At 33.7% G+C, this 26,759-nt stretch overlaps 1 protein-coding gene across 6 annotated transcripts in view; it reads right to left on the bottom strand.

The window, feature by feature from the left end:
* Nucleotides 1-26,759, bottom strand: part of LOC133327609 (mitogen-activated protein kinase-binding protein 1) — a 162,705-nt gene that overhangs the window by 124,036 nt on the left and 11,910 nt on the right. For 4 of the 6 annotated variants that reach the window (XM_061536135.1, XM_061536132.1, XM_061536130.1 and 1 more), the window contains exon 1: nt 10,481-10,634. The exons of 1 other annotated variant lie outside the window; for it this stretch is intronic. In XM_061536135.1, the coding sequence (XP_061392119.1) occupies nt 10,481-10,570 (90 nt within the window). In that variant the 5' untranslated portion in view covers nt 10,571-10,634. Of the gene's footprint in view, nt 1-10,480; nt 10,635-26,759 lie in introns of those variants that run through there. One more of the 6 variants, XM_061536136.1, reaches the window with a different exon arrangement.

Below are 26,759 nucleotides of genomic sequence, written 5' to 3' on the forward strand. Positions count from 1 at the left end.
AAAACTAATAACCCAATCGATTCCAAATTTTTACACGTTTCTCTGTGAGTGTATAGCTATCGTATGAACTAGGACAAAGCCAATCGGTGAAGATCTTCCATATTTTTTAACTTGGTTTTTGGTAAAAAATCGGCGATTTTCCAAAAATATTTTTTCAAAGGTCCACCATTTTGTTAATTTTAGAGCGAAGTCATACGAGTTCATACGAGAGCCAGACATGTACTCTTTCTAACACCGTTGGAATTTTCGGATTCCGATATTCCAGTGAGGAGTTATCATGCCCGCCATCAAAAATAAGGACTTTTCTTTAATTGCAAAAAACAACAACAAAATAATAACAAAAATTTTTTGTAAATTATTTTTCTTCTCTTTTAAATCTTCAACTATATATGTGCAAAGTTACAAACCTTAACGCATTGGTATTGATTTACCAGCCCATTGAAAATCTTGAAAAATTAAAATCGAGAATGGGGGGGTGGGTTCCCTTAAGTCGGAGAACATCGCCCAGGAGTTAAAAATCGACCATAAAACTGTTTTAAACCATTTGCAATTGACCAGAAACGGCCCGAATTGACCAAGAGGAGAGGTGTCGTGTTCCACCAGGCCACACATATCTACAGTGACCCAGTAGAAACTTCGGGAACTTGGTTGGGAAGTTTTAATGCATTCGCCACACAGTCCGGACATGGCACCAATCGATTATTATATTCTTCTAGCATTGCAAAATTTCTGTAATGATAAAAAATTGGTATCTAGGGAGAATTGTGTAAATCGACTACTAGTTTTTTGCAAATAGAAAGCAGGACTTCTATGAGAGAGGCATTATGAAGTTACCTTTAAAATGGCAACAAATCATACAACGAAACGGTGCTTGTTAAATAAAGTCCTATATAATTGAATGTATTTCTTTTTCCCCAACCTAATACCTAAAATGCAAGAACTTCGAGAAATCTTAATCCGAAAATTTTTTAAATGTCTTGAAAATTGGATATATTGCCACGCCTTATTAGATTTCCTATTCTATTTTTAGTCCCTCTATCATAAGAATTCCAATAATTGTTTTTTGCGTTGCACATTGTAATTAAATTGATCTTGTCCTTCCATACCTTTTACTTACTCCCTTAAAATTTTTGAATTAATGACCTAATTTATTTTTGGCCTCATAGGAGACCACTCAAATATATTTCGCTTCAATTGGCCTTATTTTCATTTCACTTTCAAAAGTTGTCGATTGTTGTTTGTTTAAAATAGTGTGGTTTGTTTCATTACCATTCAGCTGTCATCCCACTTTGGTATTATTTCCTTTTTGGCAGGTTATGAATCATTAATTTCATCCATTGTTTTCCAATATTATTCATCAGTACATTTTCTTTTTTTTCATTTTTTTTTTATTATGAATTTTCTTGGTTTTATTTTCCGAGAGATAGTCTGCAGCCGTAGCAGAGCAGACAAAGCTAAAAATATTTTTTATTTTTCTTTCACGGAAATTGTCATTCATTTCTGTTGTTTTGAGAAAATTGAGAAAGGATATTGTTTCAGTGATAAGCTTTGCGAAAGTGAATAGAAAAGAAAGGAAAACAACAACGACAAAACAAAAGCAAATATACGAATGCTGTTGTGTTACATTAAGGCCACTCTGATGTTGTTATTGTTTTGCCATACTTTCACGCATCAAACTATGAAAAAAAAATCGACTTAAAGAGATGACGGCAAGCCATTATGTCTTGCATTGACACCATCGCTGATGCTGAAGCTGCCTGTCAGTCATTCAGAAAAAATAAGAAAGGAAGCCATCCATGCACATAAAGAGATGAAATGCGATTTGTACACCTCTATATCTCTTTCTGGGTTGAAGAGCTGGTGTTAATTATGTGGAGAGACGACATAAGGATAATGGCATGCATTAGATTACCATGACCGAGTTATTTCACATTGCCACCATGCCGGATGTTCGTTCTGCATTTTTCCTTGTTCTGTGAAATTTACACACACGCTGAATGAAAAAGAGCAAGAATAAGCAATACAACTCATTAAGATAATGAGCTATTGGATTTTCTTCTTCTTTGTTAGCTCATTTTCGTTTTCCTTTTTTGCTTTGTTGTTGGCAGCTATCAGGAAGCCAACAGCAGCTGTCCATTTGAAAATGAAAATCTGGTATTAACAATTTTTGATCGTAAAATCGTATTACATAAATATCACTTTTCAATTGGCAAAACAAAATAAATAAAACGCACAAACATAGATTTCAAAGAAGAAAAATTATGCGAGAGTTGTTGAGGAAAGTTTGGAAAGAGTGTATTTGAAATATCAAAAAATAAAAAAATACCACTCGGTACATAGCTTTGAGTTTCTTTGTATTCAAATTTAAATTTTTATTGATGTCTAGAGTTGTGTCGAACTAACTCAAAAGAACTACTCCTAACCAGGAACGATCGAAACTATGTCCGTAACTTTCGTTCATCTAGTTTGTTTCTTTTGCTTCTGTCTTTCCTTTTGCTCTCATTCGGCTAATTCCCTGACCACACATCATTCTAGACTTAATTCATTACTCTATGCCAAATTTAGTGTAAATCGAAAGATATACAGGGACTTTAGTACATCGGACGAAGATGTATATGGGAGCTATATCTAAATCTGAACCGATTTTACCCAAAACTGAACACACATCAATCTAGACTTAATTCAGTACGCTAAACCCATTTTCCTGCAAATCGAAAGATATATAGGGACCATTTACATTAAATCGGACGAAAATATATATGGGAGCTATATCTAAATCTGAACCGATTTTTCGCAATAGGGTTCGTCCTTGGCCCAAATAAGTGAGCTGTGCCAAATTTCATCCAAATCGGATCATAAATGCGACCTGTAGTTTGTTTGCAATTTAATCAATCGAATCAGAAAGTGTTTCAATGCATATTCTGAAATGAAACCATGTGTCTATCTCGTTTCCTTTTGCCTGTTACAAACATATGCACTAAGGACTAATCAGCCCCCATCTTATGCGAAGGTTGTCAGGAGGCACTTTAGGAACTAGCTCTACTATGCAGTGAACGACAAGAATAGTGCAACAGGTAAACTGAAAAAGGCGACCAAAAAGGATGTGATGGTTGCGGCCAATAAAAATATCATGCAGCACCTGTTGCAGGAAGGGAAGAAGGGATTATCTCATGCTCATGACCAGAGAAAGCGAGTGGCTAGCATTGTCAACATAAGCGAGAAAAACTTCAGAGGCAACCGTCTTCGTCAAAGGTTGGGGCAACGAGTTATGAAGGGTATCTTCCTAAACAACAAATTTGTCAGTGCCATTATGTGGTTACGTTATACGACAAGTAATTGTTCACCTACGATACCTTAAGACCAACAAGCATTACTTATAAAGTCAAATACCAGATCACATTCAATAGACATTTCTTTACTTTGGCTCGTGACATCCTAAAGACTTGGAAAACTACCCACAATACCTTTGTTTTCCGGTCACGTGGAAGATAGACAAACTAACCAAAAACAAACACGAAGATTTCTCCGTAATCTTCAAAGATGTTAAAATTTAAAACAAAAAGTTCATTCATAATTTCTTTTATTTTTTTATCATCACGATAAGGAAAACTTCCACAGCTCACCCACTGTGTGTAATGGAAGGGGTAAGCAATGAATTGGAAGTAAACGATAAGCAAACATAAAACTATTAAAAAAATAATACAAAAACAAACCAAGTTGTTGATAAAGCAATTTTGATAGGCTTGCCTGGCGGCAACACCACCCTGCCACTCTCGTCCCCTCCCTCTCCAACTGTCTACACCACATATCAACAACATTGGCACAACCAATAATCGTATCAAGAAATATGTCTTAAAAACCAAACACAATAACAAATGGTGCTAAAACAGCTAGCAAATATTGGTATAGTTATTGTTGTTGCTGATCGTGTTTAATATTATTAGTTGTTGTAATTATTACACATTGAAAATAACAACAACCACCCCAATCCACCAACTAAATCAAAACGAAAAAAAATATAACAACTTCAAAAGTGAATGTCTTTGAAAGGTACTGTCGGTTTGGAATTGTTCAGGCACTGGATATTGAAAAATTAAGAAGAAGAAGAAAAATACGATGAAGAAAAAAACGGTATAAAGAGAGCAGGAAAAATTCGAATCCGAATTGAAAATAATCATGAAAAATTATAAACATCAATAAAATCAAAAGCATTTAATAACAGTAATAAACGCCAACACCAATAACAACAACTCTATAAGCCAAGCCATGAAAGAAAAAGCAGTCGGTAAGACAGCAAAAAAGAAAAGTGGAAGACCAATAAAAAGAAAATTCAAACGATGGCTTTGGAAATAAAATTCCGGTAATTCAATTTCAAAGTCTTGTCAAAACATGGCGAGTAATATTGGCCATTAAAACAAAGTAAATTAAGAAATTATCAATGATGGCGATCGAAATGAAAAAGTAATAACAAAACTAAAAGTGATGTAAAACAAGTCATTGGAAAAGCGTTTGCATGCTGTTTTTCACCCCTTGTCACATTGTTGTGGAAAATGAATAATTATTGTTGTTTGTGATTTGTACACAGCTTTGAGAGTTGCAAAGGAAAGGCAGTGCCAGAGAAGGGAGGCATGGAAAATGTTTTTTTTTATTAATTTAATGTAATGTTTGCTGTAAGTAATTTGTCTTAATATTATTTCTTAAGTATTTTAACTATGAGGATGCCAGAGAAAGGAAGTACAAATCAAAGGACACATTGGGTGACCTGCTGAAACGGCAAATAAGATATTGTCCAGAGAACAACAAGTGGCTTATCTTTATACGTATGAGTACAAGTATGTTTTGCCATTTGAACAACAACTTCACTGATTCATCGACACTCGAGTATGTTTTGTCGAGTCGTTTTGTGCACTCGGTTAAATTTCTTGTCTTACTCCCTTGCTCTCTGCACAACAAGTGTTGTTACTTCCCAGTGGGAAAAGTGAGAACGCATTACATTGAGAATCGATTTAGTAATGCAATATAATAATTACATTATATAATGTATCCGGAAGAATCGAGAAAATAATATAATTGTACAAAAAGTTAAATTATTAAAGACATTATAGATGATACATTATATAATATAACCCAAAGGTAACGAGAGGGTAATTTCAATTGACAAAAAATCGTACTAATTACCTACTCGTTTCCCAAAGGATACGATAAGGTAAAGAAATGTTTCACTTTTTTCTTGATTTTTATTTTTGAAGTCCCGTTATCTGTCGACTTTCTCATGTCGGAGTAACAATTTTTCAGTTTTGTCTTTGTCGTGTACCAATAAAGATGTATTTTGTTAAAGCCGGTGGAACATTATTAGCAAAAAAGAATAAAAAACGTGGTGTAAATGAAGTGAAAAAAGAAAAAATACAAATTGTGAAATTATTAATCCTTAACATAATTCAAAAAAACTGGATACCCTCCTTGGACAGCAATCCCATCAATCAAAATCTGACCTTAAAAAGTAAGTAATGAAATCATAATAAAATATTCCTTCTTTCTAAATTTTTATTATTGCAACAGTTTTTCAGATAACAATAATGGAAATATTTGTATTGCCTGTGCCCAAAAAAATTCTGTGAATACCTTTTACTTTCCTTTTAAAACTATATGTAAAATCGTTATATTTGTAATTATAAAATATATGAATAAAAACAGATGTTTCTTATTTAAACCAACAAATTATTTAATGAAACCCGGAGAATAAATTATTTCACATATTACTAAGGACCTATAAAAGAATATATTATGACTCATCGATTACATTATGCATTATATGGATTGTATAGGGGAATATATTACTTTCCTAGGACATGCAGCGTGTTACGGATAATGCATACTGTAATCAATAAATCATAGTGGCTGTGCATTACCCGTTCGTTTACCGTTGATTACTTTTTCCCACTGGGTTGTTGTTATTACTCAGTTGCTTGCCTTATGCTTTTCGAGAGCGAAAGCACAACGATCAGAACGAAGAAGAAGCAACAACATGTTTTTCTAACAAGTGTGTTATACGCATGTTTTTAATTTTCACAGGAACATTTTTTGATTTGAGCACAATCATTTTACCGTTATTTTAAGTTTTCTTTAGTTTTGAATAATTAATGTGATTCATCAAAAGAGTTTTAGCACTACAATTTTTTAGTAACAAAAATATTTTGTAATGAGTTTGTTTGGTAAAATAAAATAAATAAATTTTGAACTATAAATCTTTTAAACTATAAAACTTTTAAAACATTTATTTTCTTTTTATTAAAATGTAGGTATGCTCTTTTCCCATCCTTGTATAGAATCATTTGCAATACTACAAACAATATCACACATACAACCCTAATGTTCAATGAGTGTACTAGTTTCCCAACACAACAAGAATTGAGTATTATTTGTCAATTGACAAATCTTACACGAACACTTGTGAGTGTTATATTCATTTTACTCTCTCATACTCTAGTAGTGATCATAAAATCAAACAATTGATGTTGTTAGGGTGCGAAAAAATACTCGAGTATAAAAAAAAAATACTTGCACTCAAAAGGCTTGACACCCTAAACACTTGTGCTCATCTAAGTGGCTGACCATTCTATCACTACCCATTATGGGTGTAACTCAATCCTAGAAACAGTAACTAAATCTCACAAATGTCGGTTATCCTGAAAAGGGTAACATGCTCTATTTTATTTATCCACTATTCTATTTAATTTATCGATTATACATTTACTTACAAAAATACATTCATATTTTAACCATTATACATACCTGTAAAAGAGAAGAAAAATTATCACTTAGTAAAATTATTAAAAAAAATTATAGGAATAAAATTAAATACATATGAATTATAATTTCAATTTGATAAAAAATCTCTGGAATTTAAGCATAATTTTAAGTCAAACCTTCACATTGACCAACTTGGTGATTTATTTTCGGTATGACATAGGACTATTGAGTTTTGATTTTCACATCTTAATTATAAACCAATCAAAGCTCACATGATTTTCACATCATAACTATAAACCAATTATGCATTATTGGTTACGATTTTGAAAGCAGATCTGGGACGTCATTGACTGAGTCCAACATCATTTGCGCAACAATGATGTTGGACATCTAAAAGGTCCGCACAAGTAAGAGAGCCCTCTATCTGCGGACTTGATCTACTAACCAAAACTAGACAAAGTTGGATGTAATTGGTATTCCGTTCGTTCGTTTCATAATTAATTAATCCTTAGAGAAATATTTAAAAAATCCACTTCCACGACTTTGTTCAATTTCTTAAGGTTTAAAAAATATTTTTTAAGAACACACTACTTTGGTTGATGATCAATACACATTTGTTTAAAAATCCACCCCTTTTGGTGATGTTTAAAAAATTCTTGTTAAAAATGTAGGCCATTGGTTGATGCTTAAAATTGTTTTTTTTCCTTTCACGTCTGAGTTTGATCTTCGTTTTTTTAATCCTCGCAAAAAAAATATTAAAAATTATCAACGTCTTTGACCGATACCTAAAAAATATTTCCACATCTTTAGTTTATGATCTTATATGTAGTTACCCTGCTTGAAAATTCGGCAAGGACCTTAACATTTTCGAAGAATGTTGTCCACTTCGAGAAAGGAAATCTGTCTTCGAAAACCCCTGCATGACAGGGGAGATTCGAAACAAAGGAAAATAGGTCCGAAGACTTTACAATAGAGCTCGCCGCAAGTAATCTGCAGTATACTGGGCAAGTTCCACTCAAAGAGGGAAGAAGGAATAAAATGTCAAGAACCGCTAACGCTACTCCTGGAAAATTTAATGGGAACAGGAAGATATAGTAAATGACGTCTAAAAAATAATGAAGTTTCTATCTCAAACACACACACTCAAACCAAAACCATGATGGAAGAAACAATAGGACTCCTTATGAACATCAAATGAAATAACGGTTCTAAGGGAGGAAAGATACGAGGAACCTAAGATTGATAGAGAAATGATCCGTTTATTTTGAAAGTAGTTTAAGTCCATTTTAAGTGTTGATACAAATATTGGTTATCCAGAAAAGTATACAAAACATATGTCATTATAAGAGCACAAAACCACAAATAAAATTAATACCACTTGACAATATTTTTGGAACTAATCAAGCTACTAACTAACTTTACTAATCTCAATAAAGGAAAAATGGACTTTAACTACTTTCAACATAAACGACTGAAATGGTGCCTGATGTATTAAAGATCTTCGCACCAATAAAAACTATGGAACGGCCAGTCGACACCATGATTAAGAGCAACATACCCAACGATACACTAAAGTGTAAACAACACTCGTACGTAAAGGGAAGATCAGTGGAAACCGCGCTGCACGAGGTGGAATACTACATTAAAGAAAATGTTTTCTTTAGCTGTATGCATTGATATCGATGGAGCTTTCAATACTTTTCGAATTTACCGGACAATCATAGACTGGGTGAGCCACATGTTAAGGAATAGATTGAGCAACTTTAGCATACAAGACATAAATATCAGGGACAACGTACGACAAGGGATACCACAGGGGGGGATTTTATCACCACTGCTGGGGGATTAAGCGGTATGTTATGCATACGACCTTATAATACCTTTGAGGAGAAAGAATCCTAACTTGTTATGTAGGAACCCTGAAACGTTATTAAAGATCGCCTATAGTTGAGGACGAGGGGTCTTAACTCAAATCCGACCAAAACGGAAGTATGTCTTTTCACTAGAAAGACACAAATATGACAGTATGAAGAAACAATCTTTCAAAACAAAGTCATAACAAATCAAATAATGTTAAATATCTGGGGGTCATCATAGACAGAATACTTAAATTGACAGCACCGGGTAGAAAAAGCCCACAAATGCTGGTCTTTCTACAAAAGAGCTGTAGGCTCCAAATGGGGTTTTAATCCAAAGACGACACATTGAATCTATAAGAGCTTTATTAGACCAATCATAACATACAGCAATGGAAAAAATTTAATGTGAAATCATTACAAAAAATCCAGAGAACATGCTGCCTCTGTATATAGACCGCACCGAAATATAGTACAGGCGACAATCGGATCCTCAATTAGTAGTTTTGAGTCGGACCGAGAGTAGTCACAACATGTGAAACTATGATACCAGACAGGGATACATGGGATAGCGAAACACTAGCAAACATTCCCCATGGTAACTGTTGTTACACAGATGAACATACCGTAAACAAGTCATAAAAATAATAACCTCTAAAACAGTTAAATCCAAAGTTGTACAAAAAGATGTATAAAAACCAAAAAATAATTTCTCGCGGCATACACTCATACGAATTACATGGGTACCGAGTCACATAGGAATAATAGGAAACTAGATAGCAAGTATACACCCCAGAAGTGCGACTGACAGGCCTTCTCATAGATGTAAATACTGCCAAAACTTTTAGTACAACGCGTCTAGAACCAAGTTCATGGGCAAAGGAAACCCACAAAGGGACCAACTTAATGTAATCTTGTCCAATCTAATCTTAATCCAATATTGTGCCTGCAGGCCCACTTACACAAGATTGGATGCGAGGGAAGCAACTGGTGTGGAGAGAGAGAGAGAGAGAGTGGAGAAGACAGTGATAAATTGCCACTGCCCAGCCTTTTCAAGCTTCCGAACCCAATTCCTCTGAAATTACACCTTTCGTGAAATTACCGACCTAAAGGGAGTTAGTGGAAAAAAAACTGAAGGACTTCACAAACAAAACAAAATTCCTGGATGTTGTGGACAATCAAATAAAAAGATGATTTCTTCTAACTTTTTAACTGTATTCCTTCGCTAGAGCGCACAACATGTCACTTACAGGTTAAGTGTATGTCCTAATATTGGACATGTGGTGTTGTAAATCACTCCACTTTTCAACCTAACCTAACATAGTGTTATACAAATTCTGATATCGTCCTTCGATATATTGTTTCCCTGAGAAAGAAAACATTATTTGTTTGTGATTTAATATTTTTATGGGAATTATAGAGTTATTTTATGATTCGTGACATTTCGAAACGACAGACGTACAATATATATTCCGCATATATCTATTTAAATTATATTGCCTTTAACTCCTATTGTCTGCACTTGATCCCTATCCAAGCTCACATTAATTATTAAAAGAAGTAAATTCTGGGAAACAAATGAAGTGTTGTGAGTCATTGGCAATCGTTTTCAAAAAAAAAAAAAAAAGTACCAACAAATAATCCCATGTTCCCCTTTTCTTCATTTTTCTATTGTATCACTATTTTCGTTCTGATTCAATCAATATTTTCACAATACCATAAAAATATTTTGATGCCAATTAAAAGTTAATAAATTTTCATCATAACAATTTTTTTTTTTTTGGAATTCAAAGTTTTGAAATATGTAGCAGAAGAATAAACTTCGAGAGAATAGAATAAAGTTCAAATGACAACCACCATGACGAAAAACTTACTTTGTCTGTTCGTTCATAATTTAGCGGGTATTTGGATGAGGCAACTTTGTGCACCATGGGAACCGGAGGATATTCAAACGCCGCCTGCATTAGATGAGCCGGTGCGCTGAAGGGAATATTTAACGAAGATGTCGAAACAGATCGCTGTGGAGCGGGCGGACTACTTTGCCGGTTAATGTTGGCAAAGGGTGATAGAGGCGTTAAACGCCTCATTGTGGTGTGTGGTGAGGGGGAGGAGTTGGTGTAATTGTTATACATATTGGTGGTGATGCTACGATGGCTGGTGACACAGACTGGATATATAATTTTAAACAAACATAGTACTCCCTTTTGTGTTGTTGTTGTTTTTTTTTTCACGGTATTCTATTGAGGAGTTGCATTTCACTTCTTTGTTTTTTTTTATTATTTTAGTTATATTAAAATTGAATTATTTTTTGTTGTTTTATTTTCCACAGACTTTCATTTCGTTTGCATAAATTTGCCATAATTAATTTCTTTTTTTTTTTGCTATTTACATTTTTCACAGGTTAACGGTACGCTCGTTTTATTTTATTTTCTATTTTCCATTTGTTTTACAACGTTTTTGCGTTGTAAGCGTGTGTGTGTGTGTTTTCCATTTGTGTAGCAGACTTAAAGCCTAAAGAAGACGTCATAGAGAATATAATTGTAAAATTGTGGGAGGGAGGTGCCAGATGAGGCGGCGTTGTTACTGTTGTTGCCTCCATTTGTTAGATAGTGTCTGCTGTCGAATTTTGTTTGTCGCGGCTTTGGTTGATGACATTGCACCGGAAATGATTTAATATAACGAAACCTGTACACACGACTAAGTTTTGTTTTGTGTGCTTAGTTTTTTTTTCAATTTTTGCCGAGAATAACGCAAATTGTAGATGAATAACAATAAAGAGAACAAAAAAAAAACAAACAGAATAACAGTCGCAATTCTTAGTCAAAGTCAAAATTAAATTAGTTAAAATAGGGGGCGTTCGAATGGAATGATAACAATAAACAACAAATATGGAATACAATGACGAAGAGTTAAGAGAGAAGAGAGGGCAAAGAAACTGAGATTCTATAAAATACGTCTCCTATATATCATAGTGACTTAATACAATACAACTTTTTATCATCCCGAATCAGTTCCCTTCAGATTGAAATATTTGGATGTTTGGTACTACAAATGTTTTTACAAATGTCTGAAATATGGAAGTTTGGGTTCTCATAGAGAATGAAATTTTCCTACAAAATTCACATATGTATTTTCCAAATTATTTCGATATAAATGCTAAATACAATATGTTAATCAAATTTTGATACGAACAACAAGCCCGACCGAACGACGCAGAACATGTAATTAAATAAGAAGAAAACATAAAATAAAAATTTAAAAATTAGAACAACAAATTAGTGTCTGTGCCTTTGACAAGAAACCAGTATTAAAAGGTTTATGAATTGCATTCATAAAATGTAGAAATCCCGGCATTAACAACAGTTTCTGGACACTATTCATATAATATACCAGTTGTTTTTTGCTATGAATTGCCAATATTGGTTTACTTTTTAGGCTAGCTATCAAATTTCTGTATATTTGGGAGTTTGGGTAATCAAATAGACTGTAATTAAAAATTTTGGATTATTATTGGGTAGAAAATCTCTAAAAAAGAAATTTCATTATTGGCTTAAGTTTCGGGATAGCTCTCATATTTAGATTTCACGAAAGGTGGGATCGGATCACGATTGGGATCGGAAGCTTCAAAAGGCTTTTTTCTCCGCAAGCTCTACACCAGTAGCATCTCTCGCATCCCATCTTATGTAAGTGGGCCTGCAGGCTGTTATGTCCTGTAAGAATACCGGCCAGTCTGCTGATTTCCTTCTTGTCTAGCATTAACATTGTCTTTGTCTTATCCCCATTTAGGTTTCCCCATAGAAGTTTTGTGGTTTTACCAGTTCACTCGCTATTCCACAGAATTCTGTGGGTTTCCCTTGCCATGACCTCTCGTTTCCTACTCATCCTATGAGACTCGGTACCCATATGATTCGTACGAGACCGTGTCGTGAGAAATTATATATGGTTTCTAATTCAGTTGTTAAGTCTTGTTTACTATCTCTTTTTATATTTATTGTATCCTGACTAGATTTAAACCAGTTCAGACAATCCGTTATAGCTTGAACCTCCATATATAGGATAGAAAAATCCCATTCCCGATTTTACTGCTAGCTGGGAACCATCTGTGTAAAAGAAGTTACCAAAGGTATGTGCCGCTTTCCCATGAGTCTCTGTCTGGTATCATCGTTTTACATGATGTTACTATTCCTATATCAGGTATTCGGTCCGACACAAAACTACTGATCGCGAATCTGATTGTAGCCTGTATTATATTTTTGTGCGGCCTATTGTGTCCGTTTTCGATTTACTCGTTTATAGATTGAAATCATAAAGCTGCGACGGCCGCTTTATATTTTATATGGATGTCAATTGAATGTATGAATAATAAAGTTTCCAAAGCGCATGTTGGTGTTGTCTGCATTACCTAGGCAGCATGTTCTATGGACTTTCTGTAACGATTTATCATTACATTTTTGGCCATTGCTGATTACCGAAGCGTATGTTAGAATTGGTCTGCTGACACTGTTTCATCCTTCCAACATAACAAGTTAGGATTATTTCCCCTCAGAAGTATTATAACGTCGTCTGCACAACAGACGATTTCAAATCCCTCCTCAGTTAAGGTCCTTAGGAGTGCCGATATAATCCCTCGCTGCGGTGTCTTTTGCCCTACCTTTTTCCCTGTTACTTATGCCTTGTAGGCTACAGTTTATCCATCTATTCCTTAGCATGTGACTGACCCACGCTATTCGGTGGCAAGTGAGCTTTCATGATTTTTATAAAAAAAATTAAAAACTATAAACACTACTCCTTCTAAACTAGAAGAACCTTTGCTCTTTGCATGATAACAGGTGACGAATTTCAATTTTTTTTAATCTGTCAATGCCAAGAAAGGTCAACCAACCAGCAACGGCTATATACCGCCTTTTAGTGTTTGTCCAGTGGCAAATTTGTTTTTATGAAAATCTCCAAAAACAACAACTACAACAGAATGTGTTTGGCAGTTATAAAAATAAAGCAATTAAAATTATATTTATCTTGGACTCTGTTGGTTGGCGATTAAAAAAAGTAGAAAGCGACCTTTGTCGGTTAAATAATTTCAATTCGTTTTCAAATTTCCTCCTTTCCTATATTTTTTTATTTTTATATTGTGGGTAATTGAATGGGGGTGGTGAGATGGAAACAACAATAAAATTTGCATATTCTATTTATTGACAAAAAACACAAACACACAAAATATTAAATGGTCAAATAAAGGTATTTGCGAAAAAATAACAACTGACAAACAAATAAATTCCCCAAAACGGAATGACGTTACTTGAAGAACGTAATCAATAGCGGCTGACTACTGCTGAAACTACCTTCCCAAAAAATTGGCCTGATAAGACACGAGCTGTTTGTTGTTACTTTTTCTTTCGAAGAGCGCTATTCATACAATTTTATTCATAGTTTTCGATATTGGCTTCATTCGTATCAAGACTTTTTGGGGAAATTAACTGAAAAAATAAAATTGCAAACATTTGCGATAAGATAGTAAAAAATATCGCTCTCTTTCGATTCTCTGCCACTCTCGATTACAGTAGTGCAAATATTTTAAAAACAAAATGTTTCTCTTAAACGGCGAAAAAAATTATTTTGCTTTTGAAAAATTCTCATGCAGCGTTTAGCTGCCAAACATGGTTTCGAGACGTTACCGCTTATTTTGCTCAGCAATCTTCTCCATAGTAAAAAACTAAGTGTGTAGAATTTGTTTTTCTATTTTTTCTATTTTTTGTTCCTGTTCGTTCTAATAAGAGGTGTCATTATCACGGCGCAACAACACACAACACTTGATGACTTTATAGTTTTAGTTTTTCGTTTTTATTTTTTTACATTTCATTTTGTTCGGATGTCTAGCGCTGGACTGGCGGCTTGTACTCTGCTATTTGACATAACCGGCCACTATGTTCGTCTCCCTGTACTATTTCCAGAGAAAGAAAAAAGTAGCTGCAGCAGCAGAACACGGCGATACTGGCATTTTGTTATTTTTAATGAAATTACCTCATTTCACTAAAGTTCGTTCGTTTTTTTGTTTGGGGTTTTGATATGCCGGTTATTTTTACGTTGTTTCATTTTATCGCAATTTATATTCAGAAAAAATAACAATAATAATTTATACACAGAGTGTCATAAATGGGTGTATAGTGGGGAATAGAAAAAAAAGAATTAAAAATAAAAAACAAGTTTAAAATACATTTCTGGATCCCTCTATACACCATGTACCATATATAAAAATGTTTTGTGGTTTCTTACTATAACAACATCCCTATGTATTTTCAGTCCATTGTCCTATTTTATAGTTCCTCATCATATCCACACAAATAACATTTGTATTCCCCCTCTTTTTTTACATCAGTGTCGACATTTTAACTGAAAAAATTATTTAACATTTTCACGTTTTTTCCGCTCTAGAAAAATAGCCATGACAAAGAATAACCAACAACGACAACAACAGCAGTGGCCAACACGACAACAACAATAACATTAAATGTAACAACAAAAAAGTGGACCGACAAAAAATTTAATAAATCCATTATTTTTACATAATGATGAGGTTGGCGGATGATTTGCAACAGCAACAGTGCGACGATAAAAAAAAACTAAAATAATTTTGAGTCGAAAAATATTAAAAAATACAGATATTGAAATATACAATATAGAGAAGCAAAAAACAAATGTAGATAATTGATAAATAGTTGATCGATTTTTTTTAACAAAACAAAAAACTGACTTTTTGGTAAATTAATGAATAATATAATGAATGTTGCACAGCGTTTCGTTTCAAACAAATAGAATAAACACGTTGTCAGGGCCATGAAAGAAAAAAAAAAAGGTTTGCCAAAACCTATTGCTACGATATTTGTTATTTATTCTCTCATTTCAAGAAATTTGAAAATATTCCGATTTCGATTTCTCGAAACCCTTGCATTTTAGGTATATGATGTCTTTGGCAATGTTACTGATATACTTAGCAATATTAGGTTGGTGAATACGAAATCCATTATTTATATATGAATTATTGGACTTTATTTAACATGCTTTGGAATGTCCTATATGGGCCAAATATGCACCGTTTTGTTGTTTGATTTGTTGCCATTTTAAAAGTAGCTTCATAATGCCTCTCTCATTGAAGTCATGCTCTCTATTTGCAAAAAAATTTGGTAGTCGATTTTCACATACCAATTTTTTACTATTAAAGAAATTTAGCTTTGCAAGAAAAAGATTATAATGGCTTGGTGCCAAGTCCTGACTGTACGGCAGATGCATTAAAACTTTCCAACCAAGCTCCCGAAGTTTCTGGCGAGTCACTGTAGATGTGTGTTGTCCTGATGGAACACGACACCTCTCCCGTTGGCCAATTCTGGCCGTTTCTGGTCAATTGTAAATGGTTTAAAACAGATTTATGGTCGATTTACAGCTCCTGGGCGATGTTATGACTGCTAACATGCCGGCCAACTTCGACCATTTCTACGATTTTATCGAAATTTCCGACGACCGGCCTACCTGTGCGAAGTGCATCTCTAACATCTAAAATTCTTCAATGAAATCTAAGAAACCAAAATTGCACATAATTGGCTATTACAGTATCGGAACCATAAACACCATCCACAATTTTAGCCGCTTGGCTTGCATTTTCGCCTTTGTCAAAGAAAAACTGTAAATGTACCGAATTTTCTCTTTTTGTCACTTCCATTTTAAACACCATGTAACTCACAACTGAACACACCAAACAAAAAACAGCAAAATAATTTTTTACTGCGAAATGTCACCCTTTCATTGTTTGATCGATACTTTTCGAGAAATCTATCAGTACAGCCATCTGCGAAAAAAATAATTGATTCCTTTTTCCCCAACCAAATATAAAGCTTTAGTTTTAACTGGGCCAAGTGAAAATTTCAGACATATTTTTCTATCATCACGAGTCCCTTTAGATGTATGTTCAAGGTCTAAGACCCACCTGAGAGTGGGTAGGTTGGTAATTCCTTTTTTTGTGGCAAGCGACTTATGGACCTTGTTCCTACTTTTAACATATCCTCAGACATACTGCATATGCTCAGACATACTGCCAACCTTTCAAATATTTCCTCAACGACATGATCTAACGCCATGAACGTACAATCATCTGTATTTTGAGGATCTTTATTCCTTCTGGAAATAATAATAATTCTTATTCCGGAACTTCACATACTACTGTGAATGGCTATCGACAAATTATTTTAATCATATACTTGCAACTGCTGTTTCACCATTATCATAGACCAATGAAATTTTATACAGATATTACTGAATTAGTGTACTTTTAAATTAAATACGAATAATACAATTTTTTGAAAACGACTCCCCATTAAGACCTTCAAATTGGGTTAAAAGGTTCGCAGAATTTGGCTCATGAGTCATGACGTTATGAGCTATGCTAGATTCTTCTAGCACTTCTATCGGGTCAATTTAATTTTTATACCCTATAATTCCTGAGTGACCTGGTACTCATACAATTCCCATATATTTATTGATTGAACAGTTTTGAGGTTGTTACATTTATAACCAATTTCCTACCAGTTACGAGACTTTTTGTGGTCACCCTACAGTTTGTTTAAATTCAACCCACATGAGACACTTAGTCCTAGCTTGAACAGTGTCCAGAAGAGATATCTGCTAATATTCAGTTAACCCATTATAATTTGTCCGGTATCATAATTTCACATGACGTATTAAGTCCTGGCGTAATAAAGAAAATACGTTTTTACCCTACAAAATATTCGTCTTAGGACAAAACTTAAGCAACCGAATAAGTGATCTGTAACATTTTTGAAAATAAATTTACAGTGAAAGTTTTTAACTTAAAAGAGTCAAAACTAATGCAACATTTTGATTTTTTTTTCTCTTAAATAAGTGAATTTAACTAGTAATCGACAAGATAACCATTATTCTGGAGGGGGTTACGTTTGTTTGGAAACTTTTTTGATTTTGATATCTATAGGTGAAGATCTGATGATTGTGCTGAACATTATAAAATCCTAATTTTTGACTCCCGCAACCAGTCCTTGACATGTTTGGTATTATGTTTGAGATTATATTCAAGCTGAAACACCTAAACAAGCGGTATATATTTTTCAGGGAAGGGAACTATAGCGTTTTCAGAGGTCATCTCTTTCTATAGTAGAGTTACAGTTAAAAAAACAGCACGATAAGTTTATTTTTGTTATACAAAATTTATTTATATTTGCAATTTTAGTTGCTTTAGTTTTGGCAACCAGTGTTGAACTTTGGAAATTCTCTTATTTTGTCATGAATTAAAATTGTAATAATTCGAATTACAATGAATTTCTCAAATTACAAAAATGGCGATGACCAGCAATTGTTGAATTACAATTGAAATGGAAAAATATGTGTAGTTTAAATAACTGACATAGGTCAGTTACTATTACTGTCTCAATGTTCCACACTGTGCTCATTTATAAAATCGGCAGATATACCCTTTGTATGTGTCCTTTATATAATTCCCTATACTTTTTATTAGTACCCCTCTTAGCCTTTGAGTCCGATACCGGTCACGCGATCTAATCTATTTTCACGTGGATGGTTCTATTCTTTAATTTGGATTAATAATTTCTAATAATTTATAATTTTTTTAATAAGTTCTAATCTGCGAAAATTGATCGTAAACAGTTTATATGTATATTTCGTCTTCTTATATAACAACTTTTGGGGATCGATGTGAATGAATGAGTATTATGGTATGGAGGTCAGTACCATAACAGCTATAAAAAAACAACAACACCGCACAACCAAACTAACGTAAGCGGCATACAACAAAATAACATCAACAACACAGTAGTAGTTGTAGCAGCTACAAAACAAAATATTGCCACCAGGTTATGTATCAAAAACTAAATGGTCAAAAAACCGACAACAACGGCAATCCATCTAATACATACAAAGAACATCCGACAAAACGGCTCAGATATAGACAGACAAGTAGATAGATATGTAAGTATAAAATAATAGAAAAACACACGACGACAACGCTGATGATGACGATGACTTTGTATAGCAAAAGAATTGAATAAACCGCTTAAATCACAACATTTTGACGATGACAATAACAACGAATTATTTTGCAATTATATTTTACGTTTTGTTGTGTGTTTTATTCTTTTTCTTCTTCTTATTCGTCTCCTTTTTGCACTTTTCTCACTAATTCTTCTTGTTAATTATTTTTTTTTTTAGTTTCGGTTTCGATTTTTTTGTTTCATCACACAATAAAATTTCTGTTGTTGTTGTTTTTGCTTTGTAGAATTTTCACACAATTTATTTTTTATTGATTAGGGGCGGATGGGAGGTGTACATAAGCCTCTATACTATTTTGTTGTTATTGTTGTCACATATAAAAACTCACTAGTATAACTAAACCAACCGATCCGACCGAACGACCAACGAAAAAAACAAATCAACGACATTGATTGACACTGACCATTAATTGCTCGCTCTATGGTTTGGCCGTAATTGTTACAGCCTTAATGAGAATTATTAACATACACTTGAACATAAAAACCAAACACTGAATTTAATTCAATATAATTGTTGTTGTTGTTTTGACTATTCCAACAATAGGGAAAATTTGTATTCTTATATTTTATTTCTTCTTCTTTTTTAGCTTGTCGAAAAATTTTCAATTTTATTTCGTTTTGTTGCAAGATTTTTCTTTTCTATTTTGTTATTGTTGTTTATTAGTAATAATTTTTCATATTGTTGCACATTTTCTTATTTGGCCTTGCACCGCGAACCGTTCCAACGTCTATTGTGAATGCTACGAACGCGACTAAATGCAGCAACAGCACTTAACTGGTGGTAAACCAACCGCCTCACGATTTGATTCCCCCAACAACAACAACAGCAGCAGCGAAAAACAGCTGAGCTGAGTGGTGGCTGGTTTGGCGCACCACCACCCAAAGCAGAGCAAAACTCTTCACTATTTTTATTTTCGCGTGAGTAAAAGGAGGAATAAACGGTGCCAGCGCCGCGACAAAGAAATGCGAAAATGATGATCAAAATAAAGACACAGAAAAATAAGAAATAAAAAAAGGCACAACATAACGAAGATCACTCGAAGAGCATAAAAAGAGTAACTTTATTTTCGGTTATCTCATTTCTGCATTCAGAATTAAAAAAAAAACCACAACAACAGACCCCACCATCCAACAACAAACAATAATAACAACTACACCAACGAAAGAAATTATTCAAATTCAAAAAAATCTGTTTTTTTAAAAAGTGTTTGATATGCTTTCGGGGATAACGCTTTAAACAAACTAAGCGAGTGCGGCACATTTAATTTTATTGAATTGCGAGAGGGCAGCGCCAGCTTAAAACTACAACAACAACAGCAGCAACAACAAACTGGATTTGTCTAAAAATGGGGGAAAACTTTTTCAAGTCTCAAAACCACAACAACAACAACGCACACATCAACACACTCATAGTGTTGCGGTGGCCCCTCTGTTTATGGTTTGAACATTTCCCAACAAGTTTTCACGTCCCCCACCACAACAAACACCACCTCTTTTGGCACCCAACAAACAAACAAAACAAACATCGTTCTTAGCTGCGGCGGCAATTGTTGCTGATCGTCGTTTACGACGTCGACGACAACCGTTCACGATCACAACTAGAAATGGGGGAAAATAAAAGAGAACCGCCATGTGTTTGTTTTTTGTTTGGAGGTAAACAAAAAATGGGGAGTGAGAGAGCAAAAACACAAAGAGTAATTTCTAAGAGATTGTGGTTATGTGCTCACTATACCCTACAATTAGTTTGTAGGGAGCTTGATAGGTACAATCATTTGTTAGAGCAAACATTTGTTGGACCTTTTATAATGCCTTCTACGGGTTAGCAGTAAATAGAAGACTTTGTAATGACCTTTTGTGAATGGAAGGTCTATAATGATCGTCTGTGTGTAGAAGACTTATTGCGGACTTTTTGTGGATGTCTTTTTAGGGTCCTTCCAAGGATCTTATCCAAGTGTTGAATCCCTTTCAAGTATTTTCTGTGGATCGAATACCTTCCAAAGGATTTAAATGAATAGAAAATTAGCTTCTGTGGACTAAAGACTTGAACGTCAAGTCTTTGAGGGCTTTCACTTTATACATTACCTAGTTGGAATCTTTTTTTTTTCATAATCGTTTGCTGATTTTCAATGGCAGAAGATCTTCGAATTGTATTATTCCAGAAGGATACTTCGTATCTTCTTTGGATAGAATATCTCCTAAAATTTTTTTTAATATTTAGATGACTCTCTTACCGTCTGCTACGGGTCAAATCCACTTGTTGACATTTTTTGTTAGAACACTTTAAGAGTCTTCTAATTACCTTTCAAATGTTACTTGGCACCTTCTCTTTTTTTTTTTTTTTTTTTTTTTTTTTTTTTTTTTTTGCGTTGGAACGTACTACCATGTGTTGTGTTCCTTACGATGATTTGAAACATCAAATTGTATCTTTTGTCGACGATTTCACCACAATAATACATCGATGAACTTAAAATTGTGTATGGCGATGAAGTACCATCATATAGCTTTGTGAACAACTGGATTAAGGAATTCAAGCATGGCCGACGATCACAGAACATTGATGCCGTTCAAGAACATCGTCATATATAGGTATGACACACAATTTGGAAAGGTTCGTGTAGATTTTTTAACTATAGATATATCGTTCACCAAAGGCGAATATTACAGCCGAAATTAATATAATATAAAGGTCGTAGACGCTGAAATTTGTCATTTCGGGATTCAAAAGGATAAAAACTCTCAGGCGAAAACGTTTAATATACACTGATGGCCAAAAGCTGAAGCAATTGAAATTGTAAACAAAATTAATGACCTGATTTTTTTTTTAATTATACTTTTAGTGAAAGCTTTTACAGAAATAAATAGGTAATCTATTACCTTTTAATAAACAAAAAATATAAAAACAACATTTATTTTGAAATAAAAAATAATCCGTGGAAAACTAAATTGCCCCAATTTTTGTTTGATCAAAACTAAAGGAACTTTTTGTTTTGTTTTTTATTCTTTCTTTTAAATAAATAAAATTTGCTAGTAATCGACAACATAACCATTATTTCTGATTACGGCAGCACACCTACGGGTGTTGAATTTTATAAGAAGCTCAATTTGATCCTTGGGTATACAATTCCTCGCATCCTGAACATTTGGGAAGAGATTGTTTGTTAGTTTGATTTTGCTATATGATACTCCAAATATTTTTCTAAAGGATGAATATATGATGATTGTGTTGGCCGTTAAAAACCCTGATTTTTTACTCCTGCAACCAATCTTTGACATGTTTCGGTGTAAGTTTGAAATTATTGCCAAGCTGAAATACCGAAACAATCGGTAGAGCGTTTTCATACCATTTGTATAAACTATCCGATCCGTTACTTCATAAATCTCGTAAATACATCGAACTCCGTAAAAAGAAAAACAGCCTAATACCATTATTAAGCCTCCACCATGCTTCCCGGTACCCTTGCAATACTGTGCCTTGAGCCTTTGATTTTTTTACTTTCTCACTGTTTGTTTTTTCCTGTCAGAGCCTTTAATTTTAAACTTTAATTCATCCGAGGAAGGATGAAAAGGGGATTCTTAATCTGCCAGCCCGACCAGCCTCTGTTCTTGTGGTTATATCCAACGATAACCCCTCACCAATTCCGTTGAACTCTTAAATGGGAATTTTTTTTACAATTTGTTGATCAGTACGAACTGATATTTTTTGCGGCTTCCCTCCGTGATGAACTGTCACTACTGATATAGTTGCATAATTCGAGAATCATGGATTTATTATGGAATTTATGGAATAATTCTCAAAAATAATTGTATGTGATCAATCCGTTTCAGATAATTTGGAGTCGACTTACAAATGTCCGTACGTCCGTCCCTCTGTGTGTCTAGCCGGTTGGCTGTGCGCATGATAACCGATTTCATCCAAACTTTTCACATCGTAATATTTCTTCCAAACTTAGTTCAAATTTGAAGATGGAGAATATCGGTCCACTCCTTCTGGTACCTCCCCCACAAAACGGGCTATCTGATGTTAACCAAACTTTGTACATCCTATTATCTTTACCAAGCCTATTAAAGTGCCAAGATGCGACCCAATGTACCTCCCCCATAAAGGGTCAATATTTTATAAAGTTATAAATTTAATTTAAAGCGAGTAGAAGAAACTAAGTAAATAAAAATCGAATACTGACGTAATAATTTCCTTTTTTAAAAATGATCTAATAGTAATTATAACGGTAAAAACAACTAAAATTTCTGACCTCTTCTGTTTGTAACAGTAGAGTGCTTTAGTTTTGTCCAAGCAAAAAAAAAAACAGTAAATTTCGCTTTCCATTATAATTTTTTTATTTCAAAGTGGATAAAAAACCCGATATAAAACTGAAAAAAACCATTTTAGGTATTTTAGAAGTGATTGAAATTTGATATTTCTTAAACGCAAAAAAGAAGCAATCATCATAGTCGATTTTATATCAGTCGTTTTTCGATCGTAGAAATTACATGTGCATTCAATTCCAATGTAGGGTATCATATAGGTTGCTTGTTAGCTTTGTACTATTTATTTTTATCATCTTCAAACAAATCTCTTTTTCTCCCACTTGGTTTGGGGTGAAATGAGGTAATAAAATAATCATATAAAACGAAAAAAAAAACTACAACAACAATACCAAAAAAACACTTTGCAAAATGTTAATTATATTGGTAAACAAAATAATTAAACAATGTCCCAACTCAAACGTTGAAAATTTTCAATTTGAGTTGACAGCGAATGTCAAAAGTAGGTACACACAAGTCTGAATTATTTGAAAACAAGGTATTTAAAAGCAAACAATCTTGAGATTTAATACAATATTGATAACTGGAATAGAATTTTACTCAAAACGAACAGGTGTGGCAAATGGAATGGTCAATTTAATAAAAAAACTGGTGAAAAGGAGTATCAAACTTTTTATACCATTCACGATAAGGTTCGCATTCAATATATACAAAATTGATCGGGACATGTATGCGGGAGTTATGGCTAAGTATAGATCTACACCATTTACTGGTCGAGCTGGAAAATTCGGAAAATTGGTTGGGTTCGGAAAATGGTTTGCGAACTTTATATGAACTTATATCAAAAATTGAACCTACATTCTGTATAGATATATGGCATATGTACAGTATATGGCATATGTACAGTAGCTGCAACTATCAATCTCCCCATTAAAATTGCTACAAAGAGAGATGTTGTAGGCATTACGAATATTTCACCAAAGTTACGTAGTAACAGTTTTTAATTACTTAATTTTCCTTCGAAGTCATAAATCAGTCATTGCCTCTTAGATTAAGTTTGTTTTGTGAACATTTTCCCATAAAAAAGTGAACTAAAGAAGAAAGAATGAATGAAACGTGTTTTCACATTGAATAACACGTTCTTACTTCATTACATTTCAAGTCAACCTTGGGAAGCGCTAATGGCAATTAGCACCATCGCCCCTCCTCTGTGGGTCACTTGGTTGTCTGACACTTGCTTTTAACAAGATTTTTTTATTATTATTTAAACAAACACATTTAAATTAAATGGGTACGTCCAGAAAAAAGTGTCTAAACAAATCCTAATTAACAAACAAAGACAATTAAAGCAACAAAATTGATATGCACGCAATGATGATGTCAGTAAGAATTGTACAGAAAGTTCTATGACATTTGAAAAATTCGCATCAACAGGCATTTTCCGAAGTCATAAACAGCAATAGATGCAATAATCTTTAAAATCTAAAAGTTGTAGAAATTGTGTGACTTTTAGAGAAACAGGTTCACTTTGATACAGAAAATTTATGTCCATAATCCCTTTTCTTTATACCCTCATGGGAGAACACACTCATTGCTACGATAAAAATTTGCATCATCGAAATATTGGTTTTTGATACCATGATTCTTCGCACCAAGTCCGTTTCAGAAAATTTGGTGTCGATGTACAGATGCCCGTCAGTCCAAAATTCTGAAGATTTTCTTAATTCAATTTCAAGTGAATGGACACCAAGTAAATAGAATATCCGCTCAAATGCTTAGCTTTAACTGAATTTGGCGCCATTGTTCAATAAGCATCAATTTGTAGTCCTATTCGAAGTCTAATGCCGGTCCATAATTTTACTTAGACACACAAAATCAAATCAATCTGACAATAAACACCATAATCTTCATACTCAACCCCACAATTGAACATGTTGGGAGCGAGAGAGAAAGAGAGGGTCAAACTAAAATGAGACGTAGGAAAGACGAAAGACCAATAATAAAAAAATAAGTGGAAAAATTAAATTCAAGTTCAATGTACGTACGTTTGTAGGTATCTATCTGCCTCTGACCGTTTATTTGTTTTGTGGTTTATTTTTTAAATAGTTGATGTTTTGTTCATTTCATTTGCATAACAAATGGAAAAATGTGTGAATGTAAAAACAATATGAAAAAATATTTTAACAATTGTGCCAAATAAAAAACAAATTTTAAGAGAAGAAATAGAGCAACTGTTTTTGAGCAAATGCAGAAAGCAAAGCCAATCAACAGATCGCAAGAGAATAACAAAATAAATATTAGAGATGAAACCATTTTAATAAACGTTCTCTCTTCGCACTTAAATAACCCTTCAACGAAAAGAAACAAATAATTACAAGGGAATTTGCTTATAAAGAAAATGTTATCGATTCAGTAAAAAAAATATGTTGTAAAAATAGGTTATCCTGCTTATATATATATTAACATATAACATTATGCTAAGCTTGAATCAAATTGGCCATTCCATTCCTTTGATATTGAATACGCAAATGGCCATGACCGAGTAAACCGATAGAATTCGTTTGATACACATAATAAGGAGAAAACCGATTGACCCACATGTTTGGACATGACAAAGGGTTGGTTGTGAGAAGTTTGATTAAAATCATTCTCGTGATATTATGAATTAATTTTGAAACATAATTTTAACAATTTGTGGAGAGAAACGTGAAGGAGAGGACCGCTATTTACTATCTTCAAACTTGATTGAAGTTTGGAAGAAATATCACAATGTCCAAACAGATAGATGACAGAACATATGTAAATTGACTCAAAACTGTCTGAAACGGATTTGGTTCAAATATACATTGTTTCGAATACTATATTTCGATGAGGCAAATTTTTGCCGTTGCAAAATGTTAACTTTTTTAAATTTAAACAGAAAAAATAAAATCTGGAGGTGTTTTGAGGTATTTGGAACAGTTGTACGAGGGCGGTTCGGAAACTACGTAGACTAGCACAAAAAGCGCGATATAAACAGAAAGTGTTTTGTAAACTTACATCTCTGTTATGAACACATGTTAAATTTTGTTTCGATCTGGCAACTCTTTCATATAGAAACAGGTGTTCAAACAATGGAAAAATATCAAAAACGCATAGGAATGAACATTTCTCAAGCTCGTTTGGATCATTTTAAGCGAAATAACTGTTTTATAACTGTTGATGAGACTTGGATCCGTCACTATACTCCAGAGACAAAAGAATAGTACAAATTAGTAGTACAAATTCGAGAAAGACGTCCTGGCTTACAACACAAAAAAATAATTTTTCATCAACGCACCAGCGCACAAAAGTGTTTTAACAGTGGCTAAAATCAACGAATTAAAGTTCGAGTTGCCTGACCACCCACCTTATTCTCCTGATTTAGCTCCCAGTAACTTTTACTTGTTCCCAAATTTAAAAAAAAAATCCTTGCTGGCAAGCGTTTTACCTCAAATGAAGATGCAATTACAGTTGTAAACTACCATTTTGAAAACCTTGAGGAAACTATTTTAATCGAGGGATAGAATTGCTAGAAAAGCGTTGGACTAATTGAATTGAATTTCCAGGGGACTATAAACTAACTGATTAACTAACTATTTTGTTTCATTGATAGGCTAAGAAGTTACAGAACCGCCCTCGTAATGGATATAAGTTTGGAATCTAGAGCAGTACGTTTTGGATCATAATTCTGTTAAAATATAAAGTCCCGCGTCATGTCCCTTTATGACTGCACTTTGCTTCAAGTTTTGTATAGTCCTTTTATAGTTTATATCGTTACTAATTT

This window comes from Musca vetustissima, unplaced genomic scaffold, assembly GCF_032173495.1.
Source record: "Musca vetustissima isolate MV318-11 ecotype Yass unplaced genomic scaffold, APGP_CSIRO_Mvet_v1 utg294, whole genome shotgun sequence".
NCBI classification, from domain to species: Eukaryota; Metazoa; Arthropoda; class Insecta; order Diptera; family Muscidae; genus Musca; species Musca vetustissima.